At 46.2% G+C, this 21,387-nt stretch overlaps 2 protein-coding genes across 2 annotated transcripts; both read left to right on the forward strand.

Annotated features, from left to right (window-relative positions):
* Nucleotides 1-3,131: 3,131 nt before the first annotated feature.
* FKBPL (FK506 binding protein like) lies at nucleotides 3,132-4,181 on the forward strand. Its single transcript, XM_006896157.1, has one exon. The coding sequence runs from the start codon at nucleotides 3,132-3,134 to the stop codon at nucleotides 4,179-4,181; it is 1,050 nt and encodes a 349-aa protein (XP_006896219.1).
* A 755-nt stretch (nucleotides 4,182-4,936) lies between these two features.
* ATF6B (activating transcription factor 6 beta) lies at nucleotides 4,937-19,510 on the forward strand. The gene is made up of 18 exons (XM_006896158.1): nucleotides 4,937-5,027; nucleotides 5,368-5,447; nucleotides 6,110-6,188; nucleotides 6,459-6,550; nucleotides 7,071-7,206; nucleotides 14,883-14,968; nucleotides 15,092-15,227; nucleotides 15,314-15,445; nucleotides 15,599-15,732; nucleotides 16,447-16,632; nucleotides 16,720-16,811; nucleotides 17,169-17,348; nucleotides 17,510-17,617; nucleotides 17,786-17,867; nucleotides 18,074-18,144; nucleotides 18,382-18,493; nucleotides 18,634-18,718; nucleotides 19,281-19,510. The coding sequence occupies exons 1-18, from the start codon at nucleotides 4,937-4,939 to the stop codon at nucleotides 19,508-19,510; spliced, it is 2,112 nt and encodes a 703-aa protein (XP_006896220.1).
* The last annotated feature ends 1,877 nt before the right edge of the window (nucleotides 19,511-21,387 follow it).

Genomic DNA, 21,387 nt, shown 5'->3' on the forward strand with positions numbered 1-21,387 from the left:
TAAACACAGATAAGATCCTACCGGCCTTTCTCCTGCCAGGTTAGTTCCTCATCAGCTTGCCTGATAGCTCCGGGTGATGTCTGGATCCAAGGTGGTGCCCTGAGGTCACAGGTCTCTGGTGGGGGTTGAGATGTGTGGTTGTGGAGCTGCAAGGGGGGTGGGGGAAGGGGAGGAAAGCATGGGACTAGGCGGCAGGAAGCGCAGGTGTTGGACACTATCACCAAGAGGTCGGGATGGGGCTTGGGCGCTGCTGGGGGTTTATGCAGCAGCACCCTGTGTGTTAAGGGTCACACAGGTGTGGGTTGCAGGTGGGGTCACACAGTGTCTGGTAGTCTTCGTTCCTCTGGAGTTCTGAGGTAGGTGGCTGGCTGTTGTTCTTCCCGGGTCTCTTCCAGGTCCCTCTAGCGGCGTTCCCCCGTCTGGCGGCGGCGTTCCCCGGTCTGGCGGCAGCGTTCCCCGGTCTGGCGGTGGCGTTCCCCGGTCTGGCGGCGGCGGCAGCGGCGTTCCCCCAATTTTTTGTTTTCTTGACATTGAAATACAATTTATATTAAAAGCTGTAGCGTTTGATCTCCTGCGGCAAGTATTTCAAGTCTATGTCACTTTCAGCAAGCAAGATTTTATCATCTGCATACTAAAGGTTATTAATGAATCTTCCTCCTCTCATCCTGATGCCACATTCTTCTTCATAGTGTTCAGCTTCTCGAATAATTTGCTCAGCAAACAGATTGTATTGGTATGGAGAAAGGATACAATCCTGATGTATGCCTTTATTAGTTTTAAACAATATAATGTTCCCAATGAATAAAGACAACAGAAAAATAATTGATGCCTTTGAGCTGTAGTTTTGGAGAAGAACAGTGACCATCCTAAGAACAGCCAAGAGAATAAACAGATAAGTTTTGGAGAGGGTACAGCCAGAGTGCTCTTTGGAGGCAAGAATGATGAGGGCATGTTGCTAGGAGGTGGTATTCCTTGAAGAAAGACATGATGCTTAGAAGGGTAGATGTTCGGCATAGGAGAGGAAGACCCTTACCCAGGTGGATTGACATGGTGACTTCTACAGTGGGATCTCGTGCTCGTGTGTCAGGAAGTGTGAAGATGGTGCAGGATAGAACAGAGGTCAGGTCTTTTGTTCATAGGGTCACTATGAGTGTACTCTACTTGATGGCACCTAACAGCAGTGTTCCCTTGCTCTGTTTGCACAACAGCTTCTAGAAGCAGTTCTTGGTTTTGCTAACAGCTACTGGGCTTACAACAAGCAAGCTGTCAGCAGCAAGGAAGAAAGGATTTTCCACTCGAGCTTTGGGCCAGAGGGCCAGGGAGGAGCACCAGCGTACCAGTTCCCACTGAGAGATCATCTTCACCTGGGATATTATCCTGCTGTGCCAGCAGCCGTGCACCTCAGATAAAAGAGACACTAAGCCATGCGAAGATGGTCCAGGAGCAGAAGCTCTGAGACAAGGACCTTCCTCCAGAACTGCCAAAGAGAGAAAATCTTCCCTAGAGCTAGTACATGGGATTTGGACTTGGAGCCTTCTAAACTGTGAGACTTATATGTCAATTTGTTGTTTTGGAAGAGAATGGTCTATATATTGCTAATTACTTTGTAACTTGTGTATCTGCACTCTTGCTTTTTTATCATTGTTCTAATTAGTATAGCACTTGTCTGTCACTTTGCTGTACTGAGATAAGTTGTGGGTGCTGTGATGCTAAAGGCTATTATCACCAGTTTATCAGATCCCAGAGGGGTCATCCATATTGGACAGGTTTTAGTATAGCTCCCAGATTAAGACACACTAAGAAGAAGGATTGGCCATCCACTTCTGTAATAGCAAGGCTGAAACCTCTATGAATAATAGAGAAACAGGGTTATACTGTTAGAGGTAGAGCCCAGATTGGAAGGGAATCAAAATGAGAAACAGCTGCAAACATCATTCAATAGTTAGAATATAGGATGCAAGAAGTATCAATGTTGGAAAATTAGAAGTTGTGAAAAATAAAATGGAATGCATTAACATCCTAAACATTAGTGAGATGAGATGGATTGACCGTAGCCACTTTGAATCAGACATAGTATACTATGTCGGGAATAAAAAACAGAGGAAGAATGGTGTTGCGTTCACAGATAAAAAGACAATCTCAAATTCTATCCATAAGTACTATGTTTTGGTGGGATAGCATACAAGGAACACCTGTTAATACAACTATTATTCAAGCATATGCACCAATAGCTAAAACCAAAGAGCAGGAAATTGAAGATTTTAATAAAATTTTGCAGTGTGAAATTGACTAAATAAGCAATCAAGATGCATTAATGATTATTTGTGACAGGGGCATTGGTGCTTATAACATGATGAGTACAGGTGGGCCTAAGGTCTGCCAGATAAAAAGAATTGATTTGCATCCACTATCATTGACCACCACGTCCGTCATCCTCCGCTCCACTTTCATTCTCCTAAGTCTCCCTTTCCGGAACTTTTTCATAGTTCGACTAAAAACAACAGAGCCATCCGCACCAGAGTAGTCCTAGACCGGTTCCCGGTTAAAGGGGAACTGATGTCATGTACTATGGGCGGAGTAACCAGACTCCTCCCTCCTCCCAATAGGCAGCCTGGAATTTGACATGATTCGCGTTCTTGCAGGCCCTGACAGCTGTTTCTTTTGGCTCTGCCTCTCCGTGATCTCCAGGGCCGACCTTTCGGCTTAGGGTAAGACAGAGGATCATACTCGGTGTTTACTTAGCTTCGGAAGGAGACATACGTCAAATAATCTGAGTATTGACGACAGGGTAGGCGTTTCGGCCTCTTGCGAGCTTTTTGAGCCGATTGTCTTTCCGTAGTAAGGGCAGTTACTTGAATCGTGAGGAATTGTGGAATTTATAGTTTTAGATTAGGTCGGTGTGTGAGGGAGGCTCGAGCCGAGCCGAGTAGTCCAAATTGAAGAATAAAGGGAATTGGGGATTTTAAGGACCGGAGCCCTGGTTTTCCGAAGGATAAAAGAGAGAATAATCTAAATAAGAATCCTGCAGTTAGCACTGTTTTGATTTTCTTTTCAGATGCTGACCTGAATCTAGCCCCACCTTCTTCCACTCAAACTACCCTCCCTTATGGTGAAAGGAACTAAACTGTCAAATGGAGATGCCACCTGACAGTCCTACAGGAGAGAAGAACACCTCTCGACCGCAACAACAATGGAAAACGAACTCCCAGGAGAATAATGATTCAAGAACTCAGATTAGGCAGGAGCTCAAAGACCCTCCTACTGAGATTCTTGAACTGGACGGAAGCCTAGGTTCAGCCTGTCAAATTCTAGAGAATCCTCAGGAGATTGAAAAACTGGCCGCTGGGCTGGAAAGAGACTCTGTTAAGTCTCATGAATCACCCAGTGAGCTGCCAGAGCCCCATCAAGCCTCCGATCTCTGGTATTGTCCTGATGGGAGCTTTATCAAGAAGATAGTAACTTGTGGCCAAGGCTTGGATAAACCTAAACTGGGCTCCCGCTGCAGGGTACAGGTTTCAGGGTTTCCTTTTGGATCAGGACTGCCAGAGGGCTGGACTGACCTAACTTTAGGGGTAGGTCCATGGAGGGTGGGAACTTGGGGAGAGCTCTTAGAAAAATGTTTGGAATCGATGTGTCAAGACGAGGAGGCAGAGCTTCAGCTCCCTGGGAACTCTGGACCTCCTATCAGGCTCACACTGGCTTCCTTCACTCCTGGCCGGGACTCCTGGGAGCTGGAGGCCAGCGAGAAGGAGGCCTTGGCCAGGGAGGAACGTGCTAGGGGTACAGAATTATTTCAGGCTGGCAACCCTGAAGGGGCTGCCCGATGCTATGGGCAGGCCCTCCGACTGTTGCTGACCTTACCCCCACCTGGCCCTCCAGAACGAACTACTCTCCATGCCAATCTGGCTGCATGTCAGCTGCTTCTAGGGCAACCCCAGTTGGCAGCCCAGAGCTGTGACAGGGTGCTGGAACGAGAGCCTTGCCATTTGAAGGCCTTGTACCGAAGGGGAGTTGCCCATGCTGCCCTTGGGAACCTGGAAAAAGCAACTGATGACCTCAAGAAGGTGCTGGCCATAGACCCAAAGAACCGGGCAGCTCAAGAGGAACTGCGGAAGGTGGTCATTCAGGGGAAGAAACAGGATGCTGGGCTGGCTCAGAGCTTACGAAAGATGTTTGGCTGATTAAAAGATCACCCTTTTAAAAGAGTCAGAAACCTGTGATTTGTGGTGTGTGCTGTGAAACTTTGGGGGGGAGGGTCAAGAGGAAAGGTCTCACCCCATATCCCATTTTCTGCTTTTGCCTTCCTAGAAGAGGAAGCAGTGGTCTCACTGGGCCACCTTTCAACATTTTCATATAGTTACATGTACTTCATTTTAGGGAAGCTTTTTCACCTCTTACCAGCTTGGTCTCATTTCTAGTTCAGTCAGAAACGACACTCCATCGATTTTCCCAGGGTGTAAATCTTAATGCAAGGGAAGAGATTGCCCAAAATTTCTCCCAGAGCTGCTGGCGGATTCGAACTGCCAAGGAGACGCTGCTTTAGGTTAGCCAAACAGCTCCCTACGAATAATGCCACCAGAGCTCTCCTCACCCTCGAGCTGCTGTATGAATTTAACAATTTAAGAACGACTGAGGGGGATGGAAGGGAGTTAAATGTTATAAACTACATTTTCCAAGAAGCTCCTTGACTCTGGAAACGAGTTTCGCGCATGCGCAAGTTTCACAGCCGGGTACAATTTTCTGCCGTGCTTTCATTGGCCAGGGTTATACAGTCATCGCTTTTATTGATCCATGTGCTCAGCACCCCGGTCTCTTACTGGTCAGTAGAAGTTTCGGGACGCCTCCTTTTTTTTCCAAGAGTCAACTGATTAGTTGACGATGGCGAAAGGCGGGTCTTGGGAACCGTCTCCTGGCTAGTGGGGGGTGGGGGCAAAAGATGGAGGAACTAATGCTCTTCAGCGAGATTGCAGATCCTACTCGTTTTTTCACGAATAACCTACTGAGCCAGGAGGATTGGGATCTTCGAAGTGAGGCCTGGGGGAGGGAAAGGGGGCGGTGGCAAACTGAGGCATGCAGGGAGCAATCGGAGGCCCAAAGAGGAAGGCTGGCATTTAGGAATCCTCTTTCTGAGGGAGGGCGGAGCAGGGGGGCTCGCCGTGTTTCCGGGAGCCGTGTGAGTCAGGGAAGACCTCTGCTCGTTGCAGGAACATTGAATTGTTCGGAGTCGGGAAGGAGGGGCAGAATTTCTTTAACAGTATCACATTTCAAGTGGCCATATCACTTTTTCAAGCCAATGAGGGCCGTGGCCGGGGCTTGTGTCAGATCAGTACACTGAGCCACCTGAGGGCTCCTTCTCACTCTTTGCAGACTGTGCTCTCTATACTGGCCTGGATGAAGTGGCTGAGGAGCAGACGCAACTCTTTCGTTGTCCAGAGCATGATGTTCCGGTATTACTTCCTCAGCCTTGTCTCTTAACCCTTGGTGGGTGGGAGTGTTACTGAACCAAAGGGTTCTTTCCGTGGTCAGTTGCCAATAAGACAGATGGATTACAATATCAACCGCCAGTAAGACAGATGGATTACAATATTACAGATCTAGGAGGACAGCGAGTTCCTGTCAAAAACTGGGAGTGATCATTAGGTCTCTATGCTTGGGATAGTCACTTAACAATAAACTTTTGTTGGTAAAGTTACAGAATGTCTACATTTGAAAGGAACAGTTTATATATAAGTACTAGTAATTCAGGAAAGGCACATTTCCCTTCCTGATAAACAGGCAGATTAAGAGACAATTTACATATGACTGGGGAAAACAGCTTTAAAGAGGTAAATGCTAATCTAGGAAAGATGCATTTCCTCTCCTGATAGACAGTTTGAACTCTTGCTAAAGAAAGGAGACAGAATTCTAAGACAAGGTAACTAGTTTTGCAGGCTAGAGAAAACTGATGTCAGTTTTGTAACTATAGTTTTATGACTGATACTATATTTAGAGAATTCTGAACTTACACCACCCCATCAGGACTGGTCCCCAAATCAGGACTTATCCCAGAGTTGAAAATCATCTTGAACCACTCTTACATGTCTGCCTCTGTTTCTTTCCCTAAATTTAGTTTGACAGCAGCTCTTTGGATCTGGGAATGGATGCCAGCCCCCCTGAACCTCCATGGGACCCTTTGCCTATATTCCCAGGTAAGACATCCTTTGTGGTTCCCTCTCCTTTCAGAAACCTTCATCTTCCCACTGTTTCCTAGGAACTATGAAATATGTATTTCTCTGTATTTTCACAAAACCTCTACATAATTGCCTGTGCACTCTTCTCCACTTTAAATCGCTTGTGGGTTTTTCCCCCTCCCTTTCCCTACTGGAGAATTCCCAACACCTCCCACCTCCATGCTCTTGAATTCATTTTTGAACTCAGCCTTTGCTTCCTGGTTATTATTCTAACCCCTTTTCTTCCAGATCTTCAGGTGAAGTCTGAACCATCCTCTCCCTGCTCTTCCTCCTCCTTTAGTTCTGAATCATCACATCTTTCTACAGAGCCCTTCAATCAGGTGAGAGAGTCATGTCCTTCCACCTGCTCTCTGTGACAGGGATTCTGTTTCGTTCTCCTCATTCAGGAGGTGCTGATGAAATGATTTTTTGTGCTGTGAGTCCTGGGAGGAGGGATAACTTTCTTGCTTATGTGGTTTCGATATGCCTGGCTCGCCACCCTTCCTAAAAGTGAAGATAGTGTTTTTAATATATAGAAATATGACTAGTAGTGATAGGGCTGGAAAGAAGAGATTGTTTTACTTGCTGAAAATTCTTACCAGAGTGCCTACTCCAAGGCAGTGTTAGAAATCTTGTGATTTCAGCTCTCCCACAGATAAAGTCCTAAGAGGGAATAAGGGGTTAGAGCTAGCTAAGAGAGATCTGCAGTACTATTCAGGCCAGAATTAATTAAATCAAAGAATTAGTGCTTTGGGGTTTTGTTTTTTTTTTTTTAGAATTAGTGCTTTGTAAGGCCTGCTTTCATCACATCTCTTGCTTCCCACCTCCTTCTGCCTCCTTCCCCATTGTCAGTCTGACCAGGCCCCTGGTATAGAGCAGGTTCTGAATGTGAAGACAGAGTCCTTTTCACCCCCATTTTGCCTCCTGGGAGATGATCCAATATCCCCATTGGAAACTGTCCAAATCAATGTGGGCTCCACCTCTGATGATCCCTCAGGTAAGAAGAGCTTTCTGCAATCTCCAGGCTTGGCCAGGGTGGTTGTGCTGGTGCTGTTGAGGGTGTATATGTGTGTACAGATGAAGGAGTCAGCAGGACAGGAGGGAACAGGTAGGGAAGGGAAATGGCCAAAGAGGGAGACTCCAGCGAGGAGACTGAGATGATTTGTCTTTCCCTTTGTTTTCACTGATACTCTTTTGGATGATTTAACTTCTCATGATTTTCATTTTCATTAATTTACAATTTAGACCTTATATTTATGTTATTCTCCTACCTAGGGGGAAAAAACCCTCAAACCAACAAAAGCCTTTTTGTTATCATTATTTCCAGACGTATAGAAAAATTAACATACCATCTGCCCAACTTGCAGGGTCCACGATTAACATTACTTTTATTACTTGGGCTGTTTCAAAAATTTTTCTCCAGTTCTCAAAATATTTTCTTTTGGTTCAGTGAGCGTGGATTGAGCACCTACTTCTTCCTAGGTCCCATACAAGGTGCTGGGGATGCAAAGGTGAGCAAGAGGTGACCCAGGCTGACTTGAGAATCCTTCACTGCACTGAAAGAACAATAAATAATAAATATTTGTTAATATAGGGGTGGCCTCTTTAGGATAGTGCCAATCAGGAGGTACCATGAAAGCTTAAAGAAGAGGGTATCTTAGGTTTTTTTTTGTTTTGTTTAGTCTCTTAATTTCTTGTGCTGTTGTAGCATAAATAACTACAAGTGAGTGAATTTAAAAAATCAGAAATTTTATTTTCTTTTTGTTCAGGAGGCCAGAATCCTAAAATCAGGGGACCATTTTCTCTTTGTCAGCTCTAGGGGAAGATCTTTGCCTCTTCTGTCATTCCTCAGTTCCCTCAGGATCTTCACGTGGTCCGACAGCTGCCTTTCCCTGACAGTTGTGCTGTTTGTGCTTGCTTGTCTCTGCGTCTGTGCTGTTCCCCCTAACTCAGAAGCAGTTAGGTGTAGGACATAGTCTACATTGATAGGGCCTCTTTAACATAACAGAGACCCCTGTTTCCAAATACAATCCCAGCAGTGTGTCTAGGCCACATTTATGTATATAGACATTAGAATTACAACACATGTTTTGGGGGTACACAAGTGAATCCATATTAAGGGATTCTTACCTAGACTGGGCTACATCAGTGATCTGCTCTTGGAGAAAGAATTTCTTGAGCTGAGTTTTGAAAGAAAAAAGAATGTAAAAAGGGGGAGTGTGTGTGCGCGCGCGCGCGCATGTGTGCATGCATGAGCGTCTCATGCATGTGTACATGTATGATATGAACCCTTTCAGAGTGGATGTGACTTGGAGGGTAGGGAGGAGCTGTAGGGGCTGCAGGGAAAGGATTCTTCACCATGTTAAGGGACTCTCAACTCCTTTGAGCAGTTGAGAATCTTTGGAGAGTCAAGCAGGAGAGTGATAAGATTGGCAAGATGATTCTGGTAGCAGACTACAGAGAGACAGGATTAGAAACAGAAGACCATGCAGTACATGGAGAAAGACATTCGGGTGTTGAGAAGATGGCATTGGAGAAAGAATAAAGTAGAATGGACGTGATTCAGGGTCCCCATGGATGGTAGCACAAGATAGGTATCAAAGGTGATGTCTGGGTTTCTAGCTTTGAGCTGGATAGACTGCAGGACTGGTCAGGAAGAGGATGTGTTTACTGTTGAACTTCTTAGTTATTGATTTTAAAGTGACATTAGAACATACCTGTAGCCATACAGTTTATTTATTTTGATTCATTGTGGCCCGTTAGGCGGGATAGAGGTACCTGTTGTTGTTAGGTTATTCTTAGGTGCCACCATATTGGCCCCAACACCTTGTGACTTTTTCTACAATATAGCAAAACCCTGACTGATCCTATGCCTTTCTTAGAATCTCTGTTTGCAACTTTTTGAGAAAGCACCACACCACTTTCCACATTGGTTGCACCATTTTACACTCCCACCAACAGTGAAAGAGGATTCCAGTTTCTCCACTCCTTGCCAGTATTTGTTGCTTGCTGTTCTGTTAAATTTTGCTATTTTTACTGGGGTGAGATGATATCGCATAGTTGTTTTGATTTGCATTTCTCTTAGAGCTAGGGATTTTGAACATTTCTTCATGTGCTTGTTGGCCATCTGAATGTTTTCTTTGGTGAAGTGTCTGTTCATGTCCTGTGCCCATTTTTCAATTGGATTATTTACCTTTATCTTGCTGTGGTTCTCAAGTATTTTATAAATTCTAGATCTAAGTCCCTTATCTGACATGTCATTACCAAATACTTTTTCCTAGTCTGTGACTTCCCTTTTTACCCTGTTGGAGAAGTTTTTGGATGTGCATAGGGATTTGAGTCTTAGAAGGTCTCAGTCATCTATTTTTTTTTTCTCCTGGTTGTAGATTTTTCAGGATACTTGGAAGACTGTTTATGTTGTGGATTAGGACTACTAGGGTTTGTCCAAGTTTTTCTTTAATGAAGCTTATAGTCCTTGGTTTTAGTCCTAGGACCATGATCCACCTTGAGTTGGTTTTTGTATATGGAGTGAGGTGTGGATCTTGCTTGAGTCTTCTGCAGACATTTTTCCAATTTTGCCAACTTCATTTGTTAAAAAGGCTATCATTGCTCCACTTAATTTATTTTGTCTCCTTGTCAAAAATCAGTTGACCATAGGTAGACGGGCTGATTTCCGGGTTCTCAGTTCTATTCCTTTGTGTCTGTCATTGTACCAGTACCCTGCTGTCTTAACCACCAAGGCAGTGTAGTAGGATTTTAAATCAGGGAGTGAGATGCCTCCTACCTTTTTTCTATTTTTAAGGAGTGTTTTGCTTATTCGGGGCTTCTTTCCATTCCAAATGAAACTGGAGATTACCTTTTCCATCTCGTTGAAGAATGGGATTGGTATTTGTACTGGGATTGCGTTGAACATGTAAATTGCCTTTGGTACTATTGCCATTTTCACAGTATTGTGTCTTCCTATCCATAAGCAAGGGATATTCTTCACTTTTCCAGGTCTTTTTTGTTTCTTGTAGTAATGTTTTGTAATTTTCTTTGAATAGATCCTTTGTGCTTCCGGTTAGATTTACTCCCAAGTATTTAATCTTGTGATTAGCTATTGTGAAGGGTATTGTTTTTCTTAGCTCCAACTCTGTATTCTCTTTGTCACTGTACAGAAATCCAACTGATTTTTGTATGTTGGTCTTGTATCCTGCTACTTTGCTGAATTGGTCAACTATGTCCAGTAGTTTTCTTGCTGAGTCTTTAGGGTTTTCTAAGTATACTATCATGTCATCTGCATAGAGAGATAATTTTACTTCCTCTTTGCCAATTTGGATACCTTTTATTTCCTTCTCTTGTCTTACTGCTATCGCTAAAACTTCCAATACAATAGTGAATAGGAGAGGTGATAGTGGACATATGCCCATTGTTACAGTCACTGTATCAGTCTGTCTCAACAGAGGTCTTCCTCTCTTTTCACTGACTCTCAAGTTTTCCAAGCATGATGTCCTTTTCCATTGACTGGTCCCTCCTGAAAACATGCCCAAAGGATGTGAGACGAATTCTCACTATCCTTGCTTCTAAGGAGCAATTTGGCTATAGTTCTTTCAAGACAGATTAGCTTGTTCTTTTGGTAGTCTATGCTGTATACAGTATTCTTCACCAACATCACAATGCAAAGACATCAATTCTTCTTCCATCTTCCTTATCCATTGTCTAATTTTCACATGCATATGACACAGTTAAAGTTACATGCCTTGGATCAGGCACACCATAGCCTTTAAACTGACAATTTAGCCTTTAAACTGACAGTCCTTGGCACTTAAAAGTGGGTCCTTGACACTTTACAGAGATTTGCTGAATGCAAAAGTCCTTTGATTTCTTGACTGTTGCTACCATGGGTGTTGATTGTGGAACTAAGTAAAAAAGAATGGCCTCATAGTGTTTTCCATAATAAAACTTAGGCTTCCATAAAGTTTAAAGCTGTGATCTTTATAGAAGCAGACTTCCACATCTTAAGGAGCAGGTGGGAGGTTTGCGAATGTCTTGGTTAGCAGCCAACACTTTAACAAGGATATCTCACCAGGACTCCTAGAACACAGGAGTGGAGAGGTATAGGAAATAATGGCTACATGTTTTTGAAGCTTGAGAAAAAGAAATTTGGACCAGAGAAGAAGACTTGAAAGTCATTGACATGTGAAAGAGGAAGATGTTTGCTGAGGCCAGGGAAGGTGCTGTCTCCTAGGGAGAGAGTTTAAAATAAAAATGGAGTGGACAGAATCTTCTTGGTATTGGTGTTTAGTGGGTGGGTAGATAAAAGAAAGGGAAAAGAGCTCAAATGCAAGAAACTAGAGTAATTGGAAAAGAATATGGTATCTTGTAGGTATAAGAGAGTAAGTGGTTGACGTTGGCTTTGGATCCAGGAGGCCAAGGTTCCAATCTTGGTTCTGTCACATTAGTTGTTGTGTGATTTAGAACAAGTTGTTTAACTTTTCTGAAAACTCTGTCCTCACTTCTATAACAATTAAATGGGATAATAATCTTTCTACTTTATAAGAAAGATTTGTGAGAAAATATGTATATATCTCATAATGTGTGTGTTTATACCCAACCAGAACAGTGCATCGACAGGGACCTGACAGAAATTCAAGCTGGATTCAGAAAAGGCTATGGCATGAGGGATATCATTGGTGATGTCAGATGAATCTTGGCTGAAAGCTGTGTTTTGTTTTGCTTTTGTTTTTTTACTGACTTGCAAAGACATTTGATTGTGTGGATCATAACAAATTATGGCAAACATTGAGAAGAACGGGAATCCCAGAATACTTAATTGTGCTCATGTGAAATCTACATGTAAACCAAGAAGCTGTTATTCATACAGAACAAGGGAACATTACATGTTTTAAAATCAAGAAAGATGTGCATCAGGAGCTATATAATTTCTCCACATCTGTTTAGTCTGTATGCTGAGCAAATCATTCAGGAAGCTGGACAATGTGAAGAAGAATGTGGTATGAGGATTGGAGGTTTTTCTTGAGGGTTTGCATTTATCACATGAAGCACATTCATTATCCTTGCTCTTGAAGTGTCTTATGAGACTTATAACACAGCATGGATAGTTAGAAGATGGTCACTTCCAGGGAGGAACATGGATGGCTAGAGGACAGAGCAGAAAAGGAAATGTACTTGTTTGGGGCTTCCTTTTTGCAGTTTTGGAATTTTCTATCATGTGACCATATTACCTATTCAAGGATATAAATTGAGTAGAAATGATAAAGTAGCAGTTGTGGGGTATTGCAGATACTTCTGCCTCAGTCAGCAGTCTCATCCACTCTCCTCCATCATGGTCAGTCCCACCGTGTACTCTGACATTGCCATTGATGGCAAACCTCTAGGCCGTGTCTTCTTCAACCCCAAAGACAGCAGGAAACTTGTACTGGGGAGAAAGAATTTGGTTACACGGGTTCCTGCTTTCACAGAATCATTCTTGGGTTTATGTGCCAGGGTGATGACTTCACATGCTATAATGGTACAGGTGGCAAGTCCATCTACAGGGAGAAGTTTACTGATGAGAACTTCATCTGAAGCACACAGGTGCTGGCAGCCTATACATGCCAAATCCTAGACCCAATACAAATGGTTCCCCATTTTTTATCTGTATTGCTAAAACGGAATGGTTGGGTGGCAGCATGTAGTCTTTGGCAAGATGAAAGAAGGCATGAATACTGTGGAAGCCATAGAATGCTTTGGGTTCAGGAATGACAAGACCAGCAAGAAGCTCACCATTGCTGACAATAGACAACTCTAATGTGATCTGTATTTCATGTTTTCTCTTAATCACCGTCTCAAATATTTCAGGCATGTGGCCAGGAGGGACTAGTCCTTGGAGAAGGTCGTCATGCTTGGAAAGGGTGGAGGGACAGCATGAGAGGGGAATACGTTGGATGAGGTGGACTGGCATAGTAATTGAGATAATGGGATTAGGTGTGTCGGACAGGGAGACTAGCTCAGAATATGGCAGGGTTCAGAGTTATTGTGCATAGGACCGCTGTGAGTTGCAGGTGACTTACAGCATATAAAAACAACTTAATAACCAGACCATTCCTTCTGTAGCTCCAGAGATCAGCCTGCTAGCTCCAGTGTGCTCTATCTATAGTTCTTAGGGTTCCATGTTATCTTTCTTCCTCTCTAAGTTTAGCAGGATTGCAAAGTTAAGTTTATGATTATGAAATAAAAACTAAACAAAAAAGTAGCAATAGTCGGTGGCCATATAATTAAGTACCAATATGAGTGATATAGACCAGAAATGTAACTTGTTGGTGATCCTCTGGGCTGAATCTGGCACTCACATGGATTTCACTTCACCCATATGGAGCCTAACATTCATTTTCCCAGAACGATCAAGTCTTCAGGTTGCTCTGAGCATAGACCGTGTGGGTTCGGGGTGACTGGGGCTTTGAGATTTGGTGCCTTGAATTCTGATTTAAGTTAGAAAGACACTTGTGTGAAGGGACATGTGGTGTGAGGCCTGTGTGAGGTCAGCTGAATAAGCATGAGTGGCGAAGCATGTAAGTGCGAGTGTGCCGCAGACAGTGTGGGCACTGGGCAGAGCACAGGTGGGCAGTCAAGGATGAAGAAGGACGGTGTCTTAGTGTCCTAGAGCTGCCATAACAAAACACCACAAAGTGGATGCTTTAAAGAATAAAGTTCTGGAAGCTAGAAGTCCAAATTAAGGTCTCAGCTATTGCAGCTCCTTTTGTGGGCTCTTCTAGTTTCTCAGGACTCTGACAGTCCTTTTTTTCTTTGCTTCTGACAGATGCATCTGCCTCTTGTCCTGTGTTATTTATATTCCCCTTGTCTGCCACTCTCTTGTTATAAGACACTACTCAGAAGGAATTAGAATTGGGACCCACCTGTATGTCTTTTGACCCAGCTGATAACAAAAGGAGACCCTATTTTCTCAAACAAGGAGGAACATGGAGTTAAAGACTTTTAATGTTTATTTTGTTTTTGTTATGTACCATTGAGCTAAAACAGATTCATGGCTGACCCTCCATTGAGTTTCAGAGACATTATAATCACACAGAAGGAAATTGCTCATCTTTCTCCTGCAGAGCAGCTGGTGGATTTGAACCTTGTGCCTTCAGGTTGATGGCACAGCTCCTTGCCACTAGGCCATCAGAGCTCCCTAACATACCTTTTATAGGAACATAGTCTGATCTCTAAAGATAAGATAGAAATTCAACCAAATAGGAATTGGGCCCATGTGAATTCTGGAGATTGTTCTTGGACCTCCTCTATATGATTGGACTAGATCACTGAGCAAGAGAAAAATGAGCAAAAGGCTGTGGCTATGACAGCCTGAGGGAAATTGAGCAGCGATGGGGAAAATGAGAGGAGCTGTTGAAAGAGAAAGGAAAGCATCAGGCAAAGAAAAGGAAAGCCAGCCGATAAGCTGCTTCATGCCTTTTTTTTTTTTTTTCAGACTTTCCTGCCTTGGGCCAGAATAATTTTAGCTATTTTAAACTCTAGGCCATGTAAGGTGGTTATCAGTAGTGGAGAAAAGAGTAGGCTTAATAATAGTAAAGAGTCATTTATAGAGAAAGGATGGTCTCGTTCTCTCAACTCTCCTTTTCTTCAGTGTTTATCTGATACTCAAGTTTGTTTTATGCTGCTTTCCCCCATCCACAGATGTACAGACCAAGATAGAACCTGTCTCTCCTTCTTCCTCCATCAACTCTGAGACTTCTCTACTCTCAGCAGAGTCTCCTAACCAGGTGAACGTCAGCTTCCCTTCTTTCCACCAGGCACCACCCCAGTGACTCTCGGGTGCAAGAGTTTTATCTTCTTTAGCTCCTCTAGTTGGCACTCCTAACATCTCTCTGGAATGTCACACATAGGCCCTCATAGGAGAGGAGGTCCTGGAAGTGAAGACAGAATCCCCAGCACCTCCAGGTTGCCTCCTACAAGATGCCCCAAGTCCCCCATTTGGAGCTGTGCAGATCAGCATGGGCCCATCCTCTGAAGGCTTCTCAGGTAATGGGGCCTCCTGACACCTGGGGTCCCTGACAAAAGGCCTGTAGTTCTGATAATCCTTTTTTCCTTCTCTCACTTTCCTGCAGGCAAAGCCTTGCCCACCCGGAAGCCACCTCTGCAGCCCAAGCCCATAATGATAACCACTGTCCCACTGCCACCCAGAGCCGTGCCTCCTAGCACCACTGTCCTTCTGCAGCACCTCGTCCAGCCACCCCCAGGTACTGAAGAAGGAGATGGGTTGGATAGGCCTTCTTTAAGGAGCTCATAGCTTCTGAGGTTTCCAGTTTTGGGGGCTCAGGCGTAGCTGTGGACATAAGAGCCACACCTGACTTCTGGCTCTCTGCCCTCCATCTCCTGCCTTGTTGCTGCAGTGTCCCCAGTTGTCCTTATCCAGGGTGCTATTCGAGTCCAGCCTGAGGGGCCGACACCCCCTGCCCCACGGCCAGAGAGGAAGAGCATTGTTCCAGCTCCTATGCCTGGGAACTCCTGCCCACCGGAAGTGGATGTAATTATTGAGGAGGAGACATGTAGAGTTAGTAATAGAAAGAGAAGTCCATCATGAGAGAGAATTGGGGAGGGGGGGAAGGTTACTGAGTTCAGGAGCATAAAGTGAAGAGCAGGGAAGTCACACTGTTAAAGTTGTGGCAGTAGTTGTGGGGAGGCTACTTTCTAGAGGAAAACTATTAAAATGTACTTTAACTATCAGACCTACTGCTGTTGAGTTGGTCCTAATGCATAGGAGCCTTCCATCGGGTTTCCAAGGCTGTAAACTGCAACAGGAGGAGACTGCCCATCTTTCTCCCCAGAACTTCAGTGGGTTCCAACCACCAAAGACACACAGCCTTTGGGTCAGCAGCAGAACTCATTATGGACTTCACCACTAGAATGCCCATTTTTAATTTTAGTAAGGTTAAACTGAACCAAAGGAGACTTGAAAAGAAAGACTCATCAGTGAAAAGAACCAAGGTTCCACCGGGATGGAAGAATTTCCTCCTGCAGTTTAACTTTTCTCAGCTTTGAGGAACAGGCACAGGGAGTGACTGAGAGAAAGACTTTTGGAAATGCTTTCGTGGAGGGGGGGGAACCCCTTTCTCTGGCTATGTATGTAGGGGTTGGTAAGGCAGAGGAAAGGCCTGTATTAGCTTAGCTTTAGGTGGTCAATCCCCCAAATAAAGCTCACACATCTTTCATTCTCTTTTATGACCCTTTGGGTGACAAGGCAAAGTTGCTGAAGCGGCAGCAGCGGATGATTAAGAACCGGGAGTCAGCCTGCCAATCCCGCAGAAAGAAGAAGGAATATCTTCAGGGACTGGAGGCAAAGTTGCAGGCGGTGCTCACCGACAACCAGCAGCTGCGCAGGGAGAATGCTGCCCTCCGCAGGCAGCTTGAGGCCCTGCTGGCTAAGGTAAGACTGGCCTGTGCGTGGGGTGCCCACAGCAACACTGCTCCTTAGGATGTCCCATCTTCCTGTTTCTCTCTCTCTGCACCTTAGAACAGTGAGCTCAAGTTAGGGTCTGGAAACAGGAAGGTGGTCTGCATCATGGTCTTCCTCCTCTTCATTGCCTTCAACTTTGGACCTGTCAGGTGAGCCACTGCCCACCCTCTCTGAACCTTCTGTGTGGTAGAGCCTCCTTTGTAGCCTCCTGCTTTAGCGAGTCTTAGTCTATTCACTCACAGACACTGTGGTGGCCTAGCACCATTGGTGTCTCCTGCTGTGGTGGCCTTGGCATCAGTGGTGTCTCCTGCCAGCCCCTTCTTGGGGTCCATCATTTATTTCTCTCATAAAAGAGGTCAGGGAGGAAATGCTGCTATGTTCTCATATCCGTATTTACAGATGAAGAGATTGGAGCCCAAGCAGCCTATCTGTGGAGTCCTCGTTCTTACACAGACGCTCACTAAAGCAGGGATTCTTCCTCACACTCTGTCCTTTCTCATCCACAGCATCAGTGAGCCTCCCTCGGCTCCAGCCTCACCTCAAGGGAGCGGAGAAGAACCTCGGCCCCGGAGGCACCTGCTGGAGTTCTCAGAGCAAGAGCCAGTTGATAGAGTCACTCCCCTCCAGGAGTCGTCCCAGGGGCCTGAGGAACCCCAGCTCAGGCCTGTAAGCCGATCCAGTTTCAGGTGAGGCACGAAGGGCTTTTCTCTCTGGCAGAGTCTTCTCAAAAACTGCCCTTTCTTTTGGTGGGGCTGGCCCCACAATGTTCTGTCATCGCTTTGTTCTCTGTCACGGGGCTGTGCTAGCGGTCCAGTTGTTGCCTCTGCCTCTTCTTGCCTCACTCCAGGAATCTGACAGCCTTCCCCGGAGGTGCCAAGGACCTACTACTGAGAGATTTGGACCAGCTCTTTCTCTCCTCTGATTGTCGGCACTTTAACCGCACTGAGTCCCTGAGGTGTGGGGGATTTATGTCTAGACTAAGCTCCCTCCTGCCCTCCCTGAGGCCTACTTGTCCTCGTGTGCTGAAGCTATTATTGCCCTCCCGTCTCACTCCTGTTTGTGCACAAGGAGAGAGGGAGTCCTAACTTGGCATGGTGACCTTAAACCCCCTCTGCTTCCCCAGGCTTGCTGATGAGTTGAGTGGCTGGGTCCAGCGCCACCAGAGAGGCCGGCGGAAAATCCCTCAGAAGGCCCAGGAGAGACAGGTAAGGAGGCTGGGGCCACAAGGATGACCACATGAAAGAAGATAGAGGGTAAGTGTCCTGGAGATTTAGAGGGGGTGTTGGTCTGGAGGTAGGAGGGATTATTTGGTGAAGGGTGGGTATGAGGTAGCATCCGCTTCCAGGGGCCGTCGTCTGTCTTTCCCTTCTCCCTTCCCCAACTCCAAATCCTTACATACTTCTCCTTCCAGAAGCCTCAGCTACGGAAGAAGTCACCTCCAGTTAAGCCAGTCCCCACCTGGCCACCAGGACCTCCAGAAGGGTGAGTACAGAAGTGGGTGCTTTCTAATGAAGTGAAGGTTCACTTTGGAAGATGTGCCCCCAGGAGCTGTCCTGCGCTGCCATCATTCTACCTGTGGAGTTATGCGCCCTTATCCTTTAGGACCTCCTGTCTGTTCTTCTCTTATCCTCTTCCCTGGCCTCTAGTGAGAACTGGTTCCTGGGCTTTGTTGTTGTTAGGTGCTTAGATCTTCCTAAATCCCATTTCCCACCTGCCTAGGGGCTTTGTGGGCCAGCTGCAGCTCTATCGCCACCCGGACCGTTCCCAGCCAGAGTTCCTAGATGCAATTGACCGACGGGAAGACACATTTTATGTTGTCTCCTTCCGAAGGGTGAGTCTTCCTCCCCACCCTAGCATCATCACTCTGGGTTGCCCACCAGGCTGCCTTCAGGTGTAGAAAGATGTAGAACAGGACTGTGAGCTTGTTAGCTTCTTTCTCTCTATCCCCAGCCTGGCCCCTTTCTTTTGTAGGACCATTTACTGCTCCCAGCCATCAGCCACAATAAGACGTCCCGGCCTAAGATGTCCCTGGTGATGCCTGCCATGGCCCCTAATGGTAATTTGTTCCCTGCAAAGTCAGGAGTTGTCTTCAGATCAAGAAAGGGGAAAGCCCAGGGGAGATCAGTCCAGCAAGGGGAGCTGAGGGGGAGCTAGGGAGAAGGTAGACATCCCAGTGATTGGTAAGAAACATGTGAAGAAAATAACAGAATTCAGGAGATTTTTTTGAATGGCCTAGGCAGCAGAGAATTGAACTGCCAACCTAAAGCTAATCTAAAGGATTTTTGTGTTTGTTTGTTTGTTTGTTTTGTTTTAAATGGGAGACTACGATGGTTCTGGTCTTTATTTGGCCAGGGACTTGTGGCTGGGCAGAGAGGGGTGGCCTGGAAACCTGCCAGACTCTCACTTTCTTTTTTTCTCTTAATTTCCTCACCTATATGATCCCACTCTTCAATGTTCTTTTTTTCCTACCCCTTTCCTGCTCACTGTACCAAACCCATCCCTGTCACCCCCTTCCACTCCCAACGTGGAGCTGCCTCCTCCTCACCCTTCCTTTTCCTCCCCATTCACCCTGTCTTCCTGGCTCCTCCTCTTCTCCCTTGGCTTTCCTCTTCTCACAGAAACTCTGTCAGGCCGAGGTCCCCCTGGGGACTATGAGGAGATGATGCAGATCGAGTGCGAGGTCATGGATACCAGGGTGATTCATATCAAGACCTCCACGGTGCCCCCCTCACTCCGAAAACAGCCGTCCCCAACCCCTGACAACACCACAGGGGGCCCCTTGCCAGCTCCTGCCGCCAGCCAGGCCCACCAGGCCTCCCACCAACCCTTCTACCTCAATCATCCCTGACCTCAGCAACTCACACTGACTTCATATTGGGGGAGCAGGGACTAAGGGTGATCCAGTGGGAATGTTGCTCATTTCCCTGCTCCCTGTGCTTGGGGCAATCAATCAAGGAAAGTTGAGGTTTTGGGGGTGGTCAAGCACTTCTCTGGAGGTGGGAGAATTCACCTCTCTCACGACATCGGGGTCCTCTCATTTCTGTAGACCTCCATCCCTGTTTCCTCCTCTGCGGGCATTACCTGAGCTGAAGGGGGTGGGCCCTTAATTCTCTGTGGGTCTTATTTGTCTGAGGGCTGGGAACTGAGTCCCCAGGTGGGACAAGGGAAGTTTTACAATTCAGAGTTAGTTACTGGGCATAAAGGAGGGGGCGGTGGGGAGATCAGGTTTATGTGTGTGCATACCTTCTTTTTTATTATTAAATAAACAACTTGGAGGGAGTTGAAGGCTGCCTTCCTGACGGATTGGGAATTTTAGGGGAAAGTAGCTTTTATAGGAACTAACATCAAAGAAAGAAGCACCGAAGACAGCTGGTTAAGCGGTGGGGTGGGTGTGGGATCACAGACCTCATGTCATCTTGCACCCACCCCTGGAATGAGTATTGTCTGCCCGGGAATCATGGATCATGGGCAGGGGGCGGTGTCTCAGGGTGTGACAGGCCAGAAGATACAGATCTTTGGAATGTGTCTGAGTAAACAGGACAGGGGGCCCCACACCCTTGAGGGTGAACAACCTTTCTGAGTCCTCTGCTCTCTAGCAGATTTCCCCCTAACTTTCCAGGGTGAGGTGCTCAAACAAGAAGAGGAATGGGCCAAATGGCCCTCAGCACAGGAAGGGGACCACAGTGGAGAAGGGGGTTAATGGGCAGGGAAAAGGGATGTTGGGGGCACCCTCTTTCTGAGCTAGAAGAGAGACCTGAGAGTTCAGTTGAAAGGGCATGAGGAGATCTGGCAGAACTGCGCATTTCTGACAGAGTAAGGGGTCTAACCTGCAGGGATGCCTGGCCACAGTGCCTCAGGCCTGACCTTGCAGGAGTGTCCTGGGTCAGCTGGAGGGTGTTGGCTGCCCCTGGGCTCAGCGCCCAGATGACTGGACAGGGGCCTCCCGGGCCTTAAGCCCAGTCTGAAGGAGGAGGGAAGGCCCTCACGTGTCTAGCCAGGCTCTCCCCAAGCCCATGACTCTGTTTGGGGTGAAAACAGACCAACTCACTATGGCAACCTGGAACTGGGGCTCCCAGGAACTAGGTCTCTCCTCCCTCCAGAGGGCAGCTCTGGCTGCTCAGGCGCTTCCTGTCCCAGAGTCCCTGGGGTGGATCCCAGCCTTATCCAAACAGTGCCATGCACGAAGAACAAGGATTTTGGTGACATCGCCTGAGCAGGATTCTCTGCCTCCGCATTTATTAGTGAATGTTCTTTATGCATAACAAATCCTGTAAATCTCAAGTTTCCTCATCTATAAAATGGGCAACTTGGTCTTAGTGCAAACATGGTAAAGGATATAATATTTACAGTGCCTGCTCCATGGTAGACACACCTTTCCTTATGCCTTCCTCCTTTTCCTGTTCACTATGCCTTTTTTCTCCTGTTTTGATCCCTTCTGGGTCTCATGACTTCTTGACCTCCTTTCAGAAAAGAGTTTAAAGTGCTGGCATCTCAGTCAGACTAGGGGCTCTGGGATTGGGGTTGGTCCTACCTCTGCCAAGGGGCAGTTAGTACTTGGGTGTGAATTAAAAGCTTGGCCTCTCTTGGTTGAGGAAGTGGAGTGGTGAGAAGGAGCATTGTTGGTAGCACTGAGTTGGCCCTAAAGCTGACCCTCGGGGGTTTTAAGAGACAGTAAATCGCCTACAGGAGATTACCCACCTTCCTCTCATGGAGCAGCAGGTGGAT

This window comes from Elephantulus edwardii, unplaced genomic scaffold, assembly GCF_000299155.1.
Source record: "Elephantulus edwardii isolate Elephantulus edwardi_28Jun2011 unplaced genomic scaffold, EleEdw1.0 scaffold00184, whole genome shotgun sequence".
NCBI lineage: Eukaryota > Metazoa > Chordata > Mammalia > Macroscelidea > Macroscelididae > Elephantulus > Elephantulus edwardii.

What these genes read in the sequence shown, in the direction of transcription:
- ATF6B (XM_006896158.1), top strand. Translation starts at nt 4,937, where the DNA reads ATGGAGGAACTAATGCTCTTCAGCGAGATTGCAGATCCTACTCGTTTT. An exon ending in CCTCGTCCAGCCACCCCCAG is followed by an intron (nt 15,446 to 15,598) that starts GTACTGAAGAAG and finishes TTGTTGCTGCAG; the next exon opens with TGTCCCCAGTTGTCCTTATC. An exon ending in GCCTGCCATGGCCCCTAATG is followed by an intron (nt 18,719 to 19,280) that starts GTAATTTGTTCC and finishes CTCTTCTCACAG; the next exon opens with AAACTCTGTCAGGCCGAGGT.
- FKBPL (XM_006896157.1), top strand. Translation starts at nt 3,132, where the DNA reads ATGGAGATGCCACCTGACAGTCCTACAGGAGAGAAGAACACCTCTCGA.